Source organism: Cyprinodon variegatus, unplaced genomic scaffold (genome assembly GCF_000732505.1).
Source record: "Cyprinodon variegatus isolate N-32 unplaced genomic scaffold, C_variegatus-1.0 Scaffold478, whole genome shotgun sequence".
Taxonomy (NCBI): Eukaryota; Metazoa; Chordata; class Actinopteri; order Cyprinodontiformes; family Cyprinodontidae; genus Cyprinodon; species Cyprinodon variegatus.
Genome location: NW_015150931.1, coordinates 73,891 through 92,600, shown reverse-complemented (window position 1 = coordinate 92,600; position 18,710 = coordinate 73,891). Strand labels below are relative to the sequence as shown.

General features: G+C 36.5%; 1 protein-coding gene across 2 annotated transcripts in view; it reads left to right on the top strand.

Moving 5' to 3' along the window:
* Positions 1-18,710, top strand: part of nr3c1 (nuclear receptor subfamily 3 group C member 1) — a 92,530-nt gene that overhangs the window by 1,564 nt on the left and 72,256 nt on the right. For both annotated transcript variants that reach the window (XM_015389871.1, XM_015389870.1), the window contains exon 2: positions 975-2,131. In XM_015389871.1, the coding sequence (XP_015245357.1) occupies positions 984-2,131 (1,148 nt within the window). In that variant the 5' untranslated portion in view covers positions 975-983. The remainder of the gene's footprint in view (positions 1-974; positions 2,132-18,710) is intronic.

Here is an 18,710-nt window from a genome sequence, read left to right as displayed (position 1 = left end):
ATATATATATTAGATGTGTGTGTGATGCAATATTTGAAAGACAATTTTATACTTTTTTACTGCGAAGTGCAAATAATTACATCTTTGCCCAATTGGGTGTATTTTTACTAATCTTAATGCTCTGAAAGACCCTCAAGTTAACCAATTAACTCAACTAGCAGTGATTGGGATGTCCTTAGAGTCACAGTAGATATTTTCATCAAAATCCTAAACAAAAGTATCACCTGAATGTTAAAAGAGCATAAAAAGATGTCAGGATTCTTTTTATTCTGCTGTCATTAATAATAAGATTCATCATGATTCAAGGGAGTAAAGGCAACATTGGTATTAAACAAATATGGATTCACAGTGGTTGACATGATCCCCCATTAGTCAAAGGGGAAAAATCAGAACATATTGAATGAGACCTGTTTGCCTTCGCCGACACGCTGTTCTACAGCTTCGGTTTCTGATATGCCACCTAAATTGGTTTGTATTTGACTGTTATGCTTCTGTTTGCTAAAGGAGATAGACACCCACTGAGGCCTGCAGCAAATACCCAAAGGCCCCTGAGTTGGTTAATCTCTTCCAACAGATGCATGCTATTGCACACACGCTCACTGTAAGCGGTACAGTCAGCAGTTTCACTTGCAAAGCAAGTTTGCGCCTGGGCATGTCTTTCAGTTCTTGACTCTTAAACCAGACAAGAGGTTGCAGTTCTAAGATCAAACATGCACACATTAGTCATTTCTGCACTATAATAGTCCCATAGGACCCATTTGATGCCCTACTTTAACACTGTTATAGCAATGATAACTCTTTGTTGTCATTTTTATTTGTTAAGGTAAAGATGAATGGACAAGAGGCTGAACTCTAATCAGATATTTTATTGAAACTTTATTGATCACTTCCAGGTTTCTGTTGTCATTTTCAATGATATTTCATTCTTTTCACTTCCCTATAAGTTACCTGCTTTTTGATTATTTTGTTCGCAGAATGACGACATGGATCAGGGAGGACCACAGCACAATGGTAATCGGAACGACAACCTTACATTTGTAGGACTTGGACCGCAAGTAGTTAGAGACACATTGGACACACCCGATTTACGGCTTCAATCTGCAATGCATCTACCCGGTCCAGGGTCTATGAATCAGAGCACAGTAGCACCGAATGGACGAGGGGGAACCAAAGACGAGGGGGAGCACTCGGGACTCTTTGAGTCAGATAAGGAGGGTAAAATGAGCAGGATACATAAGCAAGAACAGGATCTATTCAGCTATGGGGACAATTTGCCTTTGCTGAACCAGAGTATTTCTGACTTTGATCAGATGCCTGCCGCTGTCATTAACACATCAGAAAACTCTGTTTTGGGCAACCTACCTTTGCCAGACCTGTTCTCGCAGCAAATTAAGCAGGAGGGGACCTTCTCTCTGGATAAGGAGTTAGGAACTTTTGGTGGACAGACAGGGGCTGCTGCTTACAATTTGGATGACAGAAGCGCTCCAGTACTGGATGATGCAGATATCTGGCAAGATCTGGACCTTCCGAACTCTCTGCCAGAAATCAGTGCTTTTGAATTGGATTCAGAAGTGGCACATTTGGATACTATCCTCCAGGAGAGTAGCGGTGGTGGCGGTCCTGAAAAGTCCCTTTTGGGTAACGGGGCAAACTGTATCGGTTTGAATGGCGCTGAGCAGCAGCAGCAGCAGTCTCCACACCCCCTGGTACAACATCAGCTTCAGCAGCAGCAACAACCTCCGGCGATGCTTTCCAGTGTCATCATAAAGGAAGAGAAGGATCCCGATTTCATCCGCATCCATACCCCTGGTGTGGTTAAGCAGGAGAAGCAGGACGGTGCCGGTTACTGCCAGTCCCAGTGTCTGCAGAGTAGCATGAGCCCTCTGCATGGAGTGGGAAACATGTTGTCTCCCATGGATGTTGGAGCAGGAACTGGATACCACTACAGAGCCAATCCTGGTACAGTAGGCATACAAGACCAGAAGCCTTTTGGCACGTACCAAAACCTGCAAGGAGTCGGAGAGAGCTGGGTAGGTGGGAAGAGGTATGGAGACTCCTCTGGAATTCAAGGCACTAGTGATCGCCTCTCCTCTCCTGGAGCTTTGGGGAATTTTTCCGTCGGATTTCCAAGGTATGAACAGAGATATTTCTCCAGTCCACCTTTGGTTTGTCTGTTTTCTGTTGGATTTACCTTGCATTAATGAGCTTAGGAAAGGTTTGATTTCTCAGAATTCAATCAATGAAGAATGTTTTTTCAGCTTTGCTTCAGCTTATGACACTCTTTAGCGAAGTCCGATCACTCCTGGGGTGCGGGGCATCTGGCGCTTATCACCTCCCAACGGGCAGAGCCAGTTTGACACACATTCCTCTGATTTATTCCCATTGTGTCACATTTTAGGAATGCCAAAGATGAACTTTAGGCCCTTTTTCCCCTTTTGTAATGTCAGAGGTCAGTCATAGTTGGAGAACTAGTGGAGACAGATTAGAAGTTGGCTACAGAAAAAAAAAATATATATTTTTTAATCTTTGCTTAGGATTTACTTGTGTTTCATTGTCATTGTTTTAAATTCATTCGAAACTCTGCCTAGATACTACCCAAACAAAGAGTTTCCGTTTCATTTGAAAGATTTAACAGTTTCATAAACCGCGACGTACAAGTGAAAGGCCTTTTTTTCTTAAATCATATTTTTGTGACATTGGTGAAGATGCAGCAAGGGTTTTTTTTTAACACAAAGGAAATGAGCTCTGTGAGAAAGTTGAGGAAGTGCAACTCATTAAGAGGTGTCTGGTGGGCACACCTCACTCTCAGCCCTGTTTAATAACTTTTCAAACACTGTAGTGGAACATTTGAAAAGAGAGAGACTCATTTTAGGCTTTATGAGGCATTTTGTGACGGAGTTGAGGAGAGTAGATGACGAGATGTTATTTAAACGGTGCTCTGTAATAATGCCTCGTTACATTCCTTTAGGTTTGACAAAGTGATAGATGAACAAAGCGCTCAGCTTCTGTTGGCTCTTAATTATCAGGCTAATATTTGCCGCTGTGTCAAACTTCCAGATCATAGGTATGACATTGTCTCTTTGATGCATGCATGCATGTCACTCATGTGCTAAACGGAAGCCTCGTGATACAAGATCTAGCATACAGAGAATAGAAATGATTGTAACTTTGCATCGTCTACAAGGGGGAAACGTACTTTATGATAACTTAAGAAAAGTGTCAGTTTCACTTTATAATGGCATTTGCAAAAGAAATCTAAACTAGTCGCTTATGTCCTGATTTATTAGCTTCTATATATTTAAATTAATTTTTTTTTTTTACTTCGAAAGCCATATATTTGACTTTTTTTAATGTTCTTTTACTGATCTATTGTTGTTGCCTTGGCTTAGACAGACTATAAAGTATGAATGCATTCCTGTATGAACAACTTGTAGTTTTAGGTTCGAAGTACTTATTATTAAATGTTGTATTTTGTTGCCGTTCTGCTCTGTGCAGTATAACACTAGGTGTATAACATGCTCATACTTGCTGGGCAATTACTTGAGCTATCTGCTAATTAAGTAGACTGTCTAAAGACATTTTAAAAAAAAATATAGACCTTTCTTTGGAACTAATGGGAGTTAACTGGAAAAATGTTTGAGTCTTTCAAGCAAAAGGTTATTTCGACCATTAAATTAGCTTTGTTATTGGTGGCCATATTGAGATCATGCATCCATATATTAACTCAAATCCTCCAATGTACTTGAGATCATGTATTTCAAGGGCTGTAAAAAGAAACCTCGGTAGTCTCTGGCTCTTGGCTTAGAAATGTAGCTGCAGTAGTCCTGGTCTCAAGAAATCACACATGTATGCAATGTTGTAATGCAGGGTGCATTTAGGGGACATAGCCTGAAGAAGCTTGCACCATGATTTACTTTGTGCATTTCATTTAGCACGAGAACAGATGTACTTAAAAAAAATAAATAAAATACATGCTCAAAAAAAGTAGCTTCTTTGCAGGGGTGACTGTCCTCTGCCTTAGAGAAAGGCTAAGGAGCTCAAAGTGGAACTTTTGATTGCTCACATCAAAATCAGTCAGTTGGAGCCTCTGTTTGATGGTTTTTCCGAGCACGTCCCATTGAGGAGAGATCTTGGGCAAGACCCAGAACTGCTGGAGGGACTATATGTACAATCTAACCTATGAACATCACAGGATCACAGAGAGATGTCTGAGTGTCTCTCCTGGACCCTTTAGCTTAACTTTAAATCAGATAAGAGAGAGGCAATTTATGGAAAAATTGATGGAATTGCATAAAAAATCATAAAAATCAACATTTTCCAAATTTATAGCCATGAAGAAAAATGGAAAATAAGAAAAAATATTTGTACTTGGGTTTGATTCATGGAGCCGTTCCTAATACCTTCATCTAGTAGTTTGGTAATTGGTAATTTCCCAGCTGTTGGTCTTTGATCCCAATGCTAGGTAAAGCTCTGTGAATACAAACACATAATTAACTTAAGCGTATAGATGTTTTAAGTATTAATGTGTGGAATTAGGAGGGGGGATCTGGTTTAATCCTGCAAGGTTAAGATCAAATGCAATATAATCTGCTCTAACTTGCGTTATATGTCATATGCGTCTTTCAAAATACATCAAATTAAACTCAATGTGGGAACTAAAACAAAAGTAACAGAAACCTTTATTACATTTAAAAGCCCTTTGATTTCCTGCTGCTGCATGTCATTTCATCAAGCATTAGCTAAAGGATAAAAAAAGCCTTGCTCGACTTAAATTAGAAACGTAAACAAAAAAGTAGAAACATAATAAATGTTTTGTTGACAAAATGTATTCTGATCTAGGTATGTTGATATAAAGAAATCAAAAAATATAAAACAAATTTGAATCAGCTTAGCAGAAGCCTTGATTATATTTGATTTTTGGAGTAAAATAGAGTTTTGGAGTTTAATACATGCATAATGAAAGTAAACATTAAGGCGTGCTGCAGCTGAAATCCGCTTAAAATAATTATTATTTTCTTAACTTTTCTGTTATCTAGTGTCAAAATATTCAGGCTATTTCCAGACTCTTGTTACTTTGCTTTCTGCATCGTTGAGGGCTTTAAAAGGGACTTTGTGTGTGTTTGTGCGCACACGTGTCCTGCATGGCCACGTGTGCAGGCCTACAATAAAGTAAAAGCTGCCTCCTGCTCTACAAACTGTCAACTGCTGTTCATTATTTTCCCAGTTATAATGAGCACCTACCTGAGCAGATTTTCAGCATACCTCTTTAAAACCCATTATAAGTTTTTCTTTTTGCATAACTTTAAGATTGCATGGAATGGGAAACTGTTAAACATTTGTTTCGTAACAGAACTTTAATGGTAGAATGTAACACTTAACCATCATAAACAGCATTTTAAAAAAGAGGACGTAATAAAGAACAAATAAAATCACTTTCTGCATTACTTTTTGTTTCATATGCCATCATGTTGAGAAACTCAAATAATTTTCCTTTCTTACAAGTAGTCTGCAAGGCTGCTATAAGGACATGCTTCTTGTCTTCCCATTTGGTTGCTCCTGCAGCTAAAACAAATCCCATATTAGTCATCGAATATTACAAAAACGGAAACTTAAGGCGTATAAACTATAAAATGTCTCCCAATCCTACATTACCAACAATAGATATATATTTATCCTAAAAGAAACAACTGGCTTTTATGTCTTAAACCTTAAATCCTCAGTTAATTCAGTAGCTAACCCAGAATAGAGGAAATATTAAAAGTATCCAAACAGGCTCTTAGCTTTGCATGCTTTTTTTTTCTCTAGTTGCTCTAAATCTATGTCTAACAGATGTTTGGTGTAAGGATTTTTGCTTGCATACATGGTAGTATGCATATGACATTTGGAATATAATTGTACCATTTTTAGTCTTGTGTGTTTTGAAGGAAATAAAAATATTTCTTTATACAATAGCAATTAAAAAGCAGTACGGTTGAGCAATGAAGGGAACTGTTGCCTTTTACTATAACTGTTGCATTTGAAAAAACATTTCCTTGGCAACATTCGGAGCCGCTTGTTAGTTTTTGTTGTAGTTCTGAGCCGAAACATCTAAAGCTGCATATTTTCACATGTTGCTGCTTGTGAAGACTGCAGATGTCATCTTGTAAGACCATGCAACTGTATTTTCAGAGTTTGTACGTTGTATTATAATGGAATGATAAAGTAGGCCTACCTGATGAAGACGGTTAAGATGGCATCTATTCAATCACAATTTTTGTTGCTAGAAATATCTCCTTTGATTGAGTTATTTTATCATTACAATTTAGGAGGGATTTATAAAACACCATTTTAAATTTTTTGAGATGAAAAAAAAAAAACGTAAAACCCTTTTTTATATGTAATCTATTGTAATTTTATCGTAGGTCTTCCAAGCAAAGTATCAGGAAACCCTGTGCTGGCAGAACTAGGTCAATTTTGTTTATTTAACTTTCTTTCCTGATTTGTGGATCTCATAGAGTTTGCCAAAGTTAACCCGTGTTGTTTGAGTTCCTGTTATATGATATGTTAATGCATTACCTTCACTGTATGCTGGAATACTCCGCTTATTGCCCATTATTAAATCTTGTGTTTTAGTTTATAGTTTCACTTTTACCTGCTCTTTACTCACTTGTCAGCTCCAAATATCCATTTCTGCCTTTATATGTGTTTTATTTGATTGTTTATTGTGAATGTTATTATTCAGACATTTTTTCTTTCCATTTTCATTTTAGGAATTAAGTATTATATCACCTATCCTGACAGTATAAGAATCAAGAAAAAAAAAAAAAAGCACATTTTGAGAGTTTTTAAGTTTACTAATAACCCCTTGGATGAGACTTTGACAGCCTATTCCCAGTCTGTGGTGTCCAGTTTCCAATAGTGACTTCTCAAATATTCTAAAATTAGCTTCCACAAGGTTTAGGCGTGTGTTCATAGTTGGACAAAGATACCGACATTGCAGCCTCTGCTTTAATCCATCCAAAAGATTCCCAATTATGTTGAAGTTAGGTCTCTGTAAGCAGATAAACCTGATTTAGGGCTGCATTTTACGATTTTTTTTTTTTGTCCCCAGTGTCCTGTCTGGCAATGCAATAAGAACAATTGTCTTGATGCCAAAAAGAGCCCAACAGATTTTACTTTCACAAGTGTAGCAGTATGGCAATTGCCATATTGCTCCACTTGTTTCATGCAAATAAATTGCTTTATTATAATTATGCAGGGAGTTTTACAGTTTATATGGACACTGCAATGTAAATAGAGCAGAAAAACAGAAGAAAAAGGAAAAAAGAAAAAAAAAGAAAAGATGAAAGAAAGAGGAGATAGAAAGGAGACAATGACAAAACATTTTCAGTCTGCTTCTTCACCTGTAAAGAGATGAAAAAAGAACAGCACAACCGAAAGACTTGTTCAGACTGTAATGAAAAGATCAGATACAGTCGCATATGGGCCAAAAAACCGAAACCGTACAGATGGTACGAGACATACAATAAAGCAACACCTTGAAACTATGGCTAAAGTAATATTATTAAGTCTGACATGTACTCTGTGTTACCTGAATATGGATGTGGGGTTTCCGTATGGAAGTGAATCTCTGAGTACCTGGAGCAAAGCACCTGTAATTGTTTGTGAGCGCATTTGAGTGCATTTTTCGATTATTTTGCAAATCAAATAATGTGTTGGTTATTTTTCCCGATTGAACGATTAATAATCGGATAGCCAAAGGCCCTGAAGGAAGACTTTTTTATGAAATTAAGCCAGGTGAATCTAAAACTTTTCCACTTAAGGAGTTCTAGATAGAGCATATTGACAGACAATTTTTTTCCATCTTAAATGCAAAATGTTTATATATATATATATATATATATATATTTTTTTTTTTTTAAACAATTTTTATATAATTACTGCTTTAAGTGGGTCGCTAATCAGCTACAGGCAATTTTAGTCTCTATACTCCAGTTAACTGTTAATCAATTACTGACTTAGTTGACGAATTATTTCAATAATCGATTAATCACGATTAATCTGATTAATTGTTTCCGCCCAACTTGATCCAAACTAAAGTTTATCCGAAAGGAGCCATGGAAGTGATTATTTAGTCTTTCATAGTTGCTTTAAAAGGATTGTTTCGATATACGTTCATACACAGCCCTTTATTTATGAAAAGGTCCGCTCTTGTTTTTGCTGTTCTGAAGCTTATCTTTCGCCTGTCTCTGTGGAGTTGACCCACCCTCCCTCTTTTGAGCTGCATGTACAGAGTCTTTGAAGGAGGCTTAGGTTTGGGGTCAGAGGTTAGAGAGTCAAAGGAGGTTGAGGCCTCTAAGCAGCCTAGCCGCTTCCTTTAATAAGGCTGTTCTGTTGCGTGCTGGCTTGTTTATGACCTTGTTTGGTCTTGTGTTCATATTAACGTCTTTTGTATAGGCCATATGACTGATTTAAGGTTTTTTACATGACAAAGCGACCCTTTTTTACCATTTCCAGAAAAAACCCACAATGGACATGTTGAATTATTATGCAGATATCTTTACTAACCAAGTGGTTTGCATTGTTATTAAGTAGCACTTCGCATATCATACCACGTTATTTCTAAAGCCCTCAAAATACAGCATGCCCACTAAAGTGGGACACAGATAGTATTTAATTAAAAGTGAGATGTTATTGAAAAAGATGTATTTCGTAATTTTTAAAACTTTACATTTGCTTTTTTTAAAGTTTGTAGGATATTTTATGTCTTCTATTTGAATTTTGAAAATAGACAGTTAAAAGAAATGTATAATATATGATATATAAATGTATTTGTAATGGCAAATATTTAATATTTAAAAGAAAATGTTAAGTCAGCCTGATGCATCCAATAAAAAGGGTGATGACTACAGAACACTGATTTGGTTTGACACATTCGGTTTGAAATGCCAAACTTAACATCAATGCCTAACACAATAGCCACCTAGGACAAAAGTAGTAACAGCGATGTCACCAGCTATGAGTTGAGTTAGTAAAATAGGATTTGGATGATGATTTATCCAGTTTGGACGACATTTTCAGGAGAAGTGATGTTTGGGAGAAGTAGATGGGTACCTAACGAACCAGCATTCTAAGACAGAATTAAGAGCGTATGCTGGTGAAGATTCTCAGTCATCCAGGTCATAGTCATTCCAAAAAAGGTTAAAAAAGTTAAAGAAAAAAACCACTGGACTTTATTTTCCAGGTTTGAAGAAGTTTCGCTTCCAATCCTGGAAGCTTTTTCAAATCAAAATGTCTGGATTAGAGTTGAGTTCCAGGCTTATAGAGTGGCATAAACAACAGCCTTCTTATGGTTTAGAAAACATGCAAATTGAAACGAAAAAACAGGTCCACCCCTTAGTAATCGCGAGTAGTTGAGGTCGTTGTTGGCCTACAGTACCCGATACTGGCCTATGCATCTGCTTTTGTTTGGTTTACTCTATAAAGGTTGGAACTCAACACTAATCCAGGCATTTTCAATTGAAAACCCTTCCTGGATGGGAAGCGAAACATCTTCAAACTCTGAAAACAAAGTCTATGGATTGTTTTTTAAGCTGTTTTGGAATTAAAAGCGTACTTTTGTAAGCCTACTCAAATCCCAACAGTGGACAAGTCACGCTTGTCAGAGAAAAGAGGCTTTTAATGCAAACAAATTCTTGCTGGAATTATTCATTTGCATTTCCTTCTGTTTCTGACCAGCTTTTTTCCATGCTCTGATTCTCACTCCCTCATTTCCCCAAACACCTGACACCAAAGCACTAGGTGTTATAGAGCTGTTCAAGGATTATGCAAGCAAAATTTTCTCTGCATTATAATTATATTTGCTCCTTAGGATTTAACTGCATTAAAGTAATAGAACTGCACATTTCTCTTTAGAGAGATTATTTTCCATTTCAACTCTATAAGTCTGTTTTCGTTTGTCTCTTAAGGCACTTTAAGCTACTAATATGATGTTTGGCGTGATATCAGGAAAAAACATTTAATTGTTGTACTATATGGTCATGGTGCTGACATTTTCGTTAAAACTTTTCTTTTTTCAATAAAGCTTAGTTCATCTGTCGCTCTTTAGTCTAAATATATATGCTTCTAGTGTAGGCTCTAAGAATAGTCAGCCTATGTATCTGGCAAAGTATATGATCAACAGGCAAAGCTTAAATGCCTTTACTATATTAGTATATGAGACTGTTATCATAAAGAATACATATATGATTATATAATACATCTTAAGCATCCTTTACAGTTGGGATATTGTACAAAGGAAAATTATATTTATTATTACACATCTACATACTGTGCATCTGTAAGAGTTCTATAGAAATATTTAGTATTTAGGTGCAGTAAAAGGTTCTCCTTCATTTGACTCTGAGACAGAGAAATTATATTTTGCCGCCACTAATTATTGCTGTAAGACGCTATTTTCATGCCTCATTGATTTTACTGTTGAAGCTGAGGCTTTAACTACATTTCCATCATCCCTTACAGTATTTCCTGTTGTTTGTTGCCAAGAATCAAAGATTCTAGGTAATTCGTAATCCTGGAGAAAAAGGATAAAATAAATATGTGTGTTCTGTGAAGAAAGTATTTGTGGAGTGTGATAGATCTGTTGTCATAATCCCTCCAAGCTCAATCAGGTTTTCTGCATTTGCAGAAATTGTATGGAAGCTGTTACTGAAAAAGCTTATTTCGTTCAGAAAACTTAAAATTTTCCGACGTTTTTTGATATTCCCCTCAATAGTACTTTTTAATTTTTTTTTTACCTAATTGCAGCAAGTATTTGACTTCCTCTACTATGCTGATATGAAAAGAAAATGTATATAAAGTAAACTGTGATTGGATATGTCTGCAGTGAGCATAAATATAACTTAGAAGTCACTCACTGTACGTCAAACAGGATTGGGCTTGTTGTGTTTGGCAATGAATCGATCAGAAAACAGGAAGTGTCGAGTCTAAAGGCTGTAGTGGCTCTGTCTGATGGGCCCTCCATCTCTTTGCCACGGCAGATTTGCAAAAGTAGTAATAATCTGAGTAGATCGGGATGGGAAAGTTACATTCAGTCAGAAAGTTTTGTTGCCTCACTTGTGCTTTTAAGATTACTATTCAATACTTTGCAGCATTGCATCAGATCCTCTTTTTTTTTTTCCATTTTTTTTTTATTTACAGGAAATACATAGCCTGGTACACGTTTATCTTAGAGTTACGCAGCTCTGGAATATTTGAAACAGAAACTTCTCCAAACATTTTTACATAAAGTTTTAAAAAGAGATTTTGGAGTAAAGACATGAGCTTGTCTGAGGGTTTTCCACAGGAAACTGGTTTTGTGGAGGTGTCGGTGCAACCTATCACCGCACCACCACACACACTCATGAAACGCTGCCTTTGTTACTGGGTCGATGGCAAAAAAAAAAAAAAAAAAAAAACTAAAAAAAAAAGCCAACGACCATCGGCTGTTTCAATAATCTCATCAATCCCTTTAGTTGGATCTTTTCATTTATAACCATACTTTAACATTTGTCATTCTTCTCAAATCATATTTGCTTTTATCTTTGTAATGCCTTTACAGAACCGATGAGCCAAACGTCTGCAGAACTATATAATAATTGTTCATTTCAGATATTTTTATTTCCAAATTAGGAAACTAAAACAGATGAAGAATGGTTTTATTATTGAGGCTGAATTCCTTTAATTCTATGTTTACGTTTTTATAAACGTAAGTTTTTTTAGTGTTGATCAATATAAGTGTATTAATTTTCTATTTTAAGATGTGTCTTGCATTTTAAATAAGTTACAAAGTATTTTTATGTGAGTACATGTTGAATTGTTTTATTTGTGAATAGTTTTTTTGTGCCCACGGCATGTCGATAGCGTAGATTTAAGTCTGGTTTACAATATCTTATCTTAAAACACTGTCATGTTTTATACGTGGTCCCTGAAAAATAAATAACCTAAATTTAAAATACAATTTTTTTTTTTTTATCTCATACCGTCAAAATTAAACCCCTACTTCTTTTTTTCACAGAATGCCATAAAAATACAGACTCTGTCATTGTTGATCAATTTTGTACAAAGTAAATTCTTTACATTTGAAGCCAAGTGTTAGTTTTTTGGGTCTCAAATCAGAGTAAAATATCTACTAATAGCAATGTTTTCTAACAAAGTTTTGCTTCCTTTTGTTCAGGACTTTACAGAGACGTAAAAGATCAGCAACATAAAACAAGAAAGTTTTAGATTAAATAAATTATGTTATGTTTCAGCAGTGTGTTTTTGAATATTAATATTTATGTTATTTTTTCATTTATTTAAACTTCATTTATGAAAGCCAATTATTTTTAAAATAATTTTTTTGGACAAAAAAAACACTCAAACAGAAAACAACTTATAATGCAGTGCCTTGCAAAAATTCAAAGGCCTCTTAAACTTTTGGATAACTTGCACCCATCCATTGTCAATACCCCACTTATCATTGCAGAGTAGCTTTGGGATGGTTGCCTATCTCCGTCAGTTATTGGGTGAATTTCAGGGTACACCTTGGACAGGTGTCAACTTAAACACAGATTTAATATTTTCTGATTAAAACCAACTTATGTTCATTTTATTGTTAATAAATGTGAAGTCCAAGGAAAATGACAGCTTTATTGGTGGTTTGCATACTTGGCTTGGTTTCAAATTTCACTTTCATCTTGAAAAATAATTTATTTTGGTATGTGGCGAACAACAATTAGGTGCAGTACCCTGTCAAACCACAAAGAAATAAATGGTCTGGATGAAACAAATTATTTTGATCATTCATTTTTATTTTATTTTTTTTATACTAACAGGCCATAACGAAAATTAGCTTAAATGAAACTAAACTAACAAGTCTATTTTTAAAATGAATGAATAGAAAGTAGAGCAATACCCCACTTATCATATATTTGAGAAAAATGTTGTCTTAAAAGCAGTCTAGTAAAGCTTAACAAAATGTCTATTTAAAGTTTTAGTGGAGGATTTTCTTTTCTTTTCAAAATAAGTGGTCCTCCTATTTGTCAATCATTCTGGTGATATGTTTACGTGAGGCTGTCCTATGCGCTCGTCACCATTTTCCCTTACTAGTGGTGAGTCTGACAGAGTGGAAAACTTGCAAATCTTCTTTTGGAAAGTAAGCTTCTATGAGTGATGCAAACAGCAACTTTTAAACAACTTTTTCCACTATACCTTTAAGTACTGAAGCAAAGTATTTGTACTTTGTTACTTAACACCTCTGCTAGGATCTGGGGGAACTTAAGACTTTGCTGTTAAGTCTCTAACTGCACACTATAGGTCTTTGTCTTCTGTTCCTAGACCTCACCGGCCCTTAAATGTGCATAAAAATTTCACCATAAATAGTTATGGAGAAGACAGGTGGCAGGTCCAACGTGGCAACATGTCTGCCTTGAATTTGATCGCAAACCATGGACCAAATGGCCCCTAGCAATCCTTTTCGGTACATCTGGTGCACAGCACATGTGGACCTGAAGGTCAGGAATGTTAACTGCTTGAACATTTTGTTGTTTTCTTACACCTTTTCTATAGCTGTTTTATGCCATTTCTGCAACTATATTTGTTAAAGATCTTTAATTACATAATAGGCTTCGGAATTAACATTTTTCTTTTTTTCAATAAGCCATAGGTTACGTTCACACTGCAGCCTGAAGTGATCTAAATCCGATTTTTTTATTTTTTATTTTTGGCCCATATGCGACTGTATCTGATCTTTTCATTACAATCTGAACAACACAGATCCGTTTTTTCCAATGCGACCCAGGCGGCTTGGCTATGTGGTCCTGATTCCAATCCAAATCTGATCTTTTCAGATGCGACCTGTGTCTGAACGGCCAGGTTGCATCAATCCGACTTGAACACCATTAATACCCGACAAAGGTCACTATTCTGGTTCTTGCTATGAAGACAAGAAAAACAACAACAACTATCGCAACAACAAAGATCGCTAGATGCGCTCTGGGACTATCATCCATGTTTACTTGCATAAACACAGAACACGCTTGCTTGTGACGTCATTGCGTCCTCTACTGTGCATACGAACACTTGCGTTGTATGACTGCAGTTCACACAGGAGATCATATAAAAGTCGCATGTATTTGGAAATTTACAGTAACGCAAAAAAATCAGATTTCACAAAAAATTCGGAATTGAGCCTCAAGGCCTGCAGTGTGATCGTAGCCTTAGTTGTTTGCCTGCTAAATATAAATGGGCAGTGTTTGGAAGGTGAAAACGCTTTTGCATTTCTGTAGCTCTTTCGACCACAAAACAGCAATAAAACTGTTTAAAAGCTGTCAAAACTAAAATTTTTGTTTGTGAATTTTAATGACCAATGAGCAGAAAATGCATGATAACTTTAGGTTAAAAATACAATACTGAACAATTAGCTGCACCCTGCAGATAGATCGCCTTCTGCCGGGTTCATAGTTCCTGGATTGGTAACTCATCCCAAGCTCTGTTATTTCAGGAGAACTACAATCATTTTTTTCAAACAGTGGGATGTTTTCTCAATATGGGGAAAACTCCAATATTTCTGAAGCGGTTATTTCTTAGTCATTTACTTGTCTTGACTTCCCTCGATAGAACTGTTTTCCATTAGTTTTCATTCTGATCAAACAAACCAAAGTTTCAGAAATGTTATCCTTTTGGTTATGCTTTCTGAGAAAAAGTCCAACAACACTAACAGACTTTCATACTAACTAGGCATTATCACAACTCTAATAAATTCTCCAACGTGATTTAACTTGCTTTGGAGATCATGAGTCAAGTGAGGGAATTTCCTGTAAGCAAAAGGGGGAAAAAAAAAAACAAGCAAGCATTGCTTTCTGCGTGCCTACAAATTCATTTTTTCCTCTTCAGCCAATTTGCTATGCTGTTTGGTTTTTCACAAAACTCCATACATTCTCTACTTTTCTCAGCTTTTGGGTAGCCAGCTTTAAGGGTCATGTGTTCAGCTCGAAGCGAAACCTGTGAGATTGCAGGAGGAAAACTAAATATTTTCTCTACACACATTACTTGCACTCGCAGTGTTTCACGTTGAAATAAAGGAAAACTCGTCTGGGTGTGTCCGGGTTTGACAGCCAGAGTTCAGGGTTCAGCAGTTTGTTTTCCACTGCAGAACCAGAAGGAGAAGCAGTTCGATTTAAAAGGGTTTTCATTCCTCCTAAGGGTTCTTGCATATTTTTTTGAGCTCTCCAAAATGTAGTAGCAAACTGTGGAAATATGATTTTCTGCATGATTAACTCATGGCCATTTTGCAAGAATACCATTTTGTGCAGATTTCAGCATTTACCGAGAATTGTATCCCAACATGTGAGAGAGAGGTCTGGATCAGGATTATGGGCTTTCTTTTCCTACCCCTGCTGTTCTAGCAACAAGGGTTAAGGAGTTTTCTTGACACATGATCAGTGTGAGCAGGATGACAGTGTTACCAAGGAGACTGTCAGCAGGGGGTCACAGGTTCAAGCCCTTTGAACAGCAACCTGCCACCTATTGAAGTCCAAGAAACTTAACCAGCCCCTTCAGCTAAAAGCCATTGTTCTTTGTATTTATCTTTGTGCAAGCTTGTGAAACCTGGAGACCATTTGCTATGTCTTTAAATTGGAGCAAACTGCATTGAATTTTGCATGTAACTTGTGTAAAAGTACTGAATGTCTTTATAAATGAGAGATGATTTTGGAGCTAGTGTATTATAGTATTTTTTTTCTTATTATTATTCTAAACAGATAAAGTTAAAGAAAGATTATTTAATATGATCTACAATAATTCAGAATGTTTTATGCTATTTTTTTAAATGCCACTTTTTTTATGCTGATATTTAATTTGCCAATGTTTTTGTTTAGCTGATTTTACAAAATAAAAGTCCTTTGCAGAGCTTAAGAGATTTTCATTGGGTGTCACAAATGGTGTCCCTCATGCAAAAGTTTGTAAACGCAACATTGTTATAGTCCCGTATTGAATGGGTGTTATACATATATTTGCAACACTTTTTAATTAATTTCTATGTTTTTGTGGGGTGGAATGTAAAACGAAATCGATGGATCTTTGATCAGCCTTGGTTATAATATATGTTGCCACCAGGCAGGCAGCACAGAGGACCTTGTGCCCTTGGTGAGTAAATGATTTACCTGAGCAAGGTTACTGTACATGCAGAGAACAAACACTGAACCTCTGAAGCTCTTAGCCCGTCTCGCTCTTTACGTAATTATATGATCCATGACGGGTTGTTTTAAAAAAAAATTGTGTCAGTGGCCTAATTTATAAGTAATATAGGGAGTTTCAGTTCGTGTTTGATGTAGCTGGTACAGTGTTTCTCCTCCGTCTGCCGGCTGTTTGTGTCTGCCCACTTAAAGGATCTGTACCTGAAATGGAAAACCGTTAGAAACGCCTGCCGGAATTGGTTTTCAGTTTCTGGGACAATAGAAACTTTGCTTGTAGTCCTACTTTGGTGTTTTTGTTGTTGTTTTTTAATGACACCCACAAAAAAAAACCTTACATTTTCCGTAAATAAACCAACGTTACAGTTTTACTGGCACTTATTGCAAAGTCTCAAGAAAAGAACCCCCAGCAATAACTAACCAGTTGATTTTGGGACACGTGTTCTCCATCATTTAATCATGGTTTGAAATTGATGTTAAAGTCGTAGGGAAGTCATATTTTAAACGTCAAATCATTCTGTCTTAAACATGTATTTAAATGTACTCTTTATCAGGGTTTTTTTGTTATCTTATGCAAGCCAGTTAGTTATGTGTCAGCTTGAACACCTAAATTTGGCCAATCATATATCAACGGTTATCTGTCAATTACATTTTTTTGGCCATAGGATCTTGATTCATATGTCGCAGCTAATATACGCAACGGTTGAAATAAGAATCATTTACTTTACCACTAAGTTCTGTCCCAGTGTTCACGGGGATGGACGTCTGTGTCTTCGGCAGGCGTAGAGCTAACAGAACTGGCAGAGTTAGGAGGCAAGGGCTCAAACATTAATGGCTGTAAGCCTTCTACACCAAACCAAGCTTCTGCCGCCCTGTATCCTCTTCCACAACATCTCCATCCCCGCTTTCCTCCTCTAAATAAAAAAAGTATGACGGAGGAGACTCATCCACTACCTCCAACACAAAACTCCCATCAACTTTCATGTTTCCACTGTCCATAGCCACAGTGTTGTTTCTAAGTCACCAATTTAGTGCTACTTGGTCCCAATGGAATTTCCCATTGAAAACCTACTAGCACTAAGTTGCTAACTGGTTAGCAAGATGCTTCCGAGAAACCGACCACAACAAACCTTCCAACACAACAATCCCTTCCCCTTGACAAACGACCAATCACTTTATTAACTCGTGTCAAGTCCGTCACTGCTGGGGAGAATTCGTAAATGCAGCGGTTTGAACAGCCGTTTTCCTATGACTTTAAAGGTGTCGTGCTTCTTTATAAGAGTTCATGCTTCTCTTTTTGTGATACGTTTCTCAGTCCCTGAGCTCCTAAAGCTGCTTTGATTTAAAGTGTCGTAGTCGTTATGCGGATCCACCATATGTTGGTGTCAGTACTTGTGAAGCAGAAAGAGTTTAAACTTTCTCAAACAAACTAAGACAGCAGCTGCGTGACCCGCCTGGTCACTGGTGTTTGACTGGTGTCTACTGAAGATAAAGCTAAAGTAATGTTTTTTTTGTTTTTCTTTTTTTTTTTTATTGGCCAGGTTTCTTGCATCTTGCATTGGTTCATTTATTGATGAAGGAACATGGAAGCACCTCTCAATCGGCTCTCTGTTATCCTTTAAAATAGACGCTCCTCTATGTCTGAAGTTTCTCTATTTTCAGCTCAGCCAGTGGTAAGGCAAGGCCACATTTCCTTTCAGGATCTCTTAGCTTGTAGTATTTATGTTAATTTCTATTAATTATAACAGAAGTTTGGTCAATTCATTAATAAACTTAAAAGGCCTTTGTGGTACTTAGTTATTGAAGAAGTATTATGAAGATTTCCTGATTTTTTTTTTTTTTTTTTTCTTATAAATTACCATTTAGGAACTACTCTTGCAACTTTCAGATTTGGTCAACTTTGGAAAAACTATAATCAGAGCAGATTAAGTTATAAAAAAAAAAATTAAGTTCTTTTACCTGAATGAGTGAGTGATTCTTCCATATGTACCAGCACGGTTTTTAATTCCCTTCCTTAAAAACAAAACAAAACACAATTTTAAGATAATCAATTTGCTTGTCTTGTCACCAGTATTTATTTTATAGAAAATGTAACAAGTGTCCTCCTTGCTTTAATTCACTTTTATGGATGGTTATGAAGAATTTTTGCAAAAACAGGTTTTCATTGTTGATGGTGAGACTAATATAAATTAGTTAAGAATGGTTAGTTTTGGTTGTTTGTCTTTTAGCTGCGGGCCTCCTGACGGTGTGCTAACACCGCCACACGCATTTCAAAAGCTCCAAGGATAATGAGGCAACGCTGGAATGACAGAATGGCTGTAAATTTAGATTTTTATAGCATGTTGGTACTCCATGGAGAAGTTATAAAAGTTATGAGGTTGGATGGCTGTTTACGTGACAGCCAGGACGGTGGGGGGGAGACATACAGAAGAGCTACTGCATCATTGAGGCCAGGAACTGACAGTTAATAGAGTTACAATATTTTTAGAGTTGTTCTTTTGCAAGTATGTCATATGAACT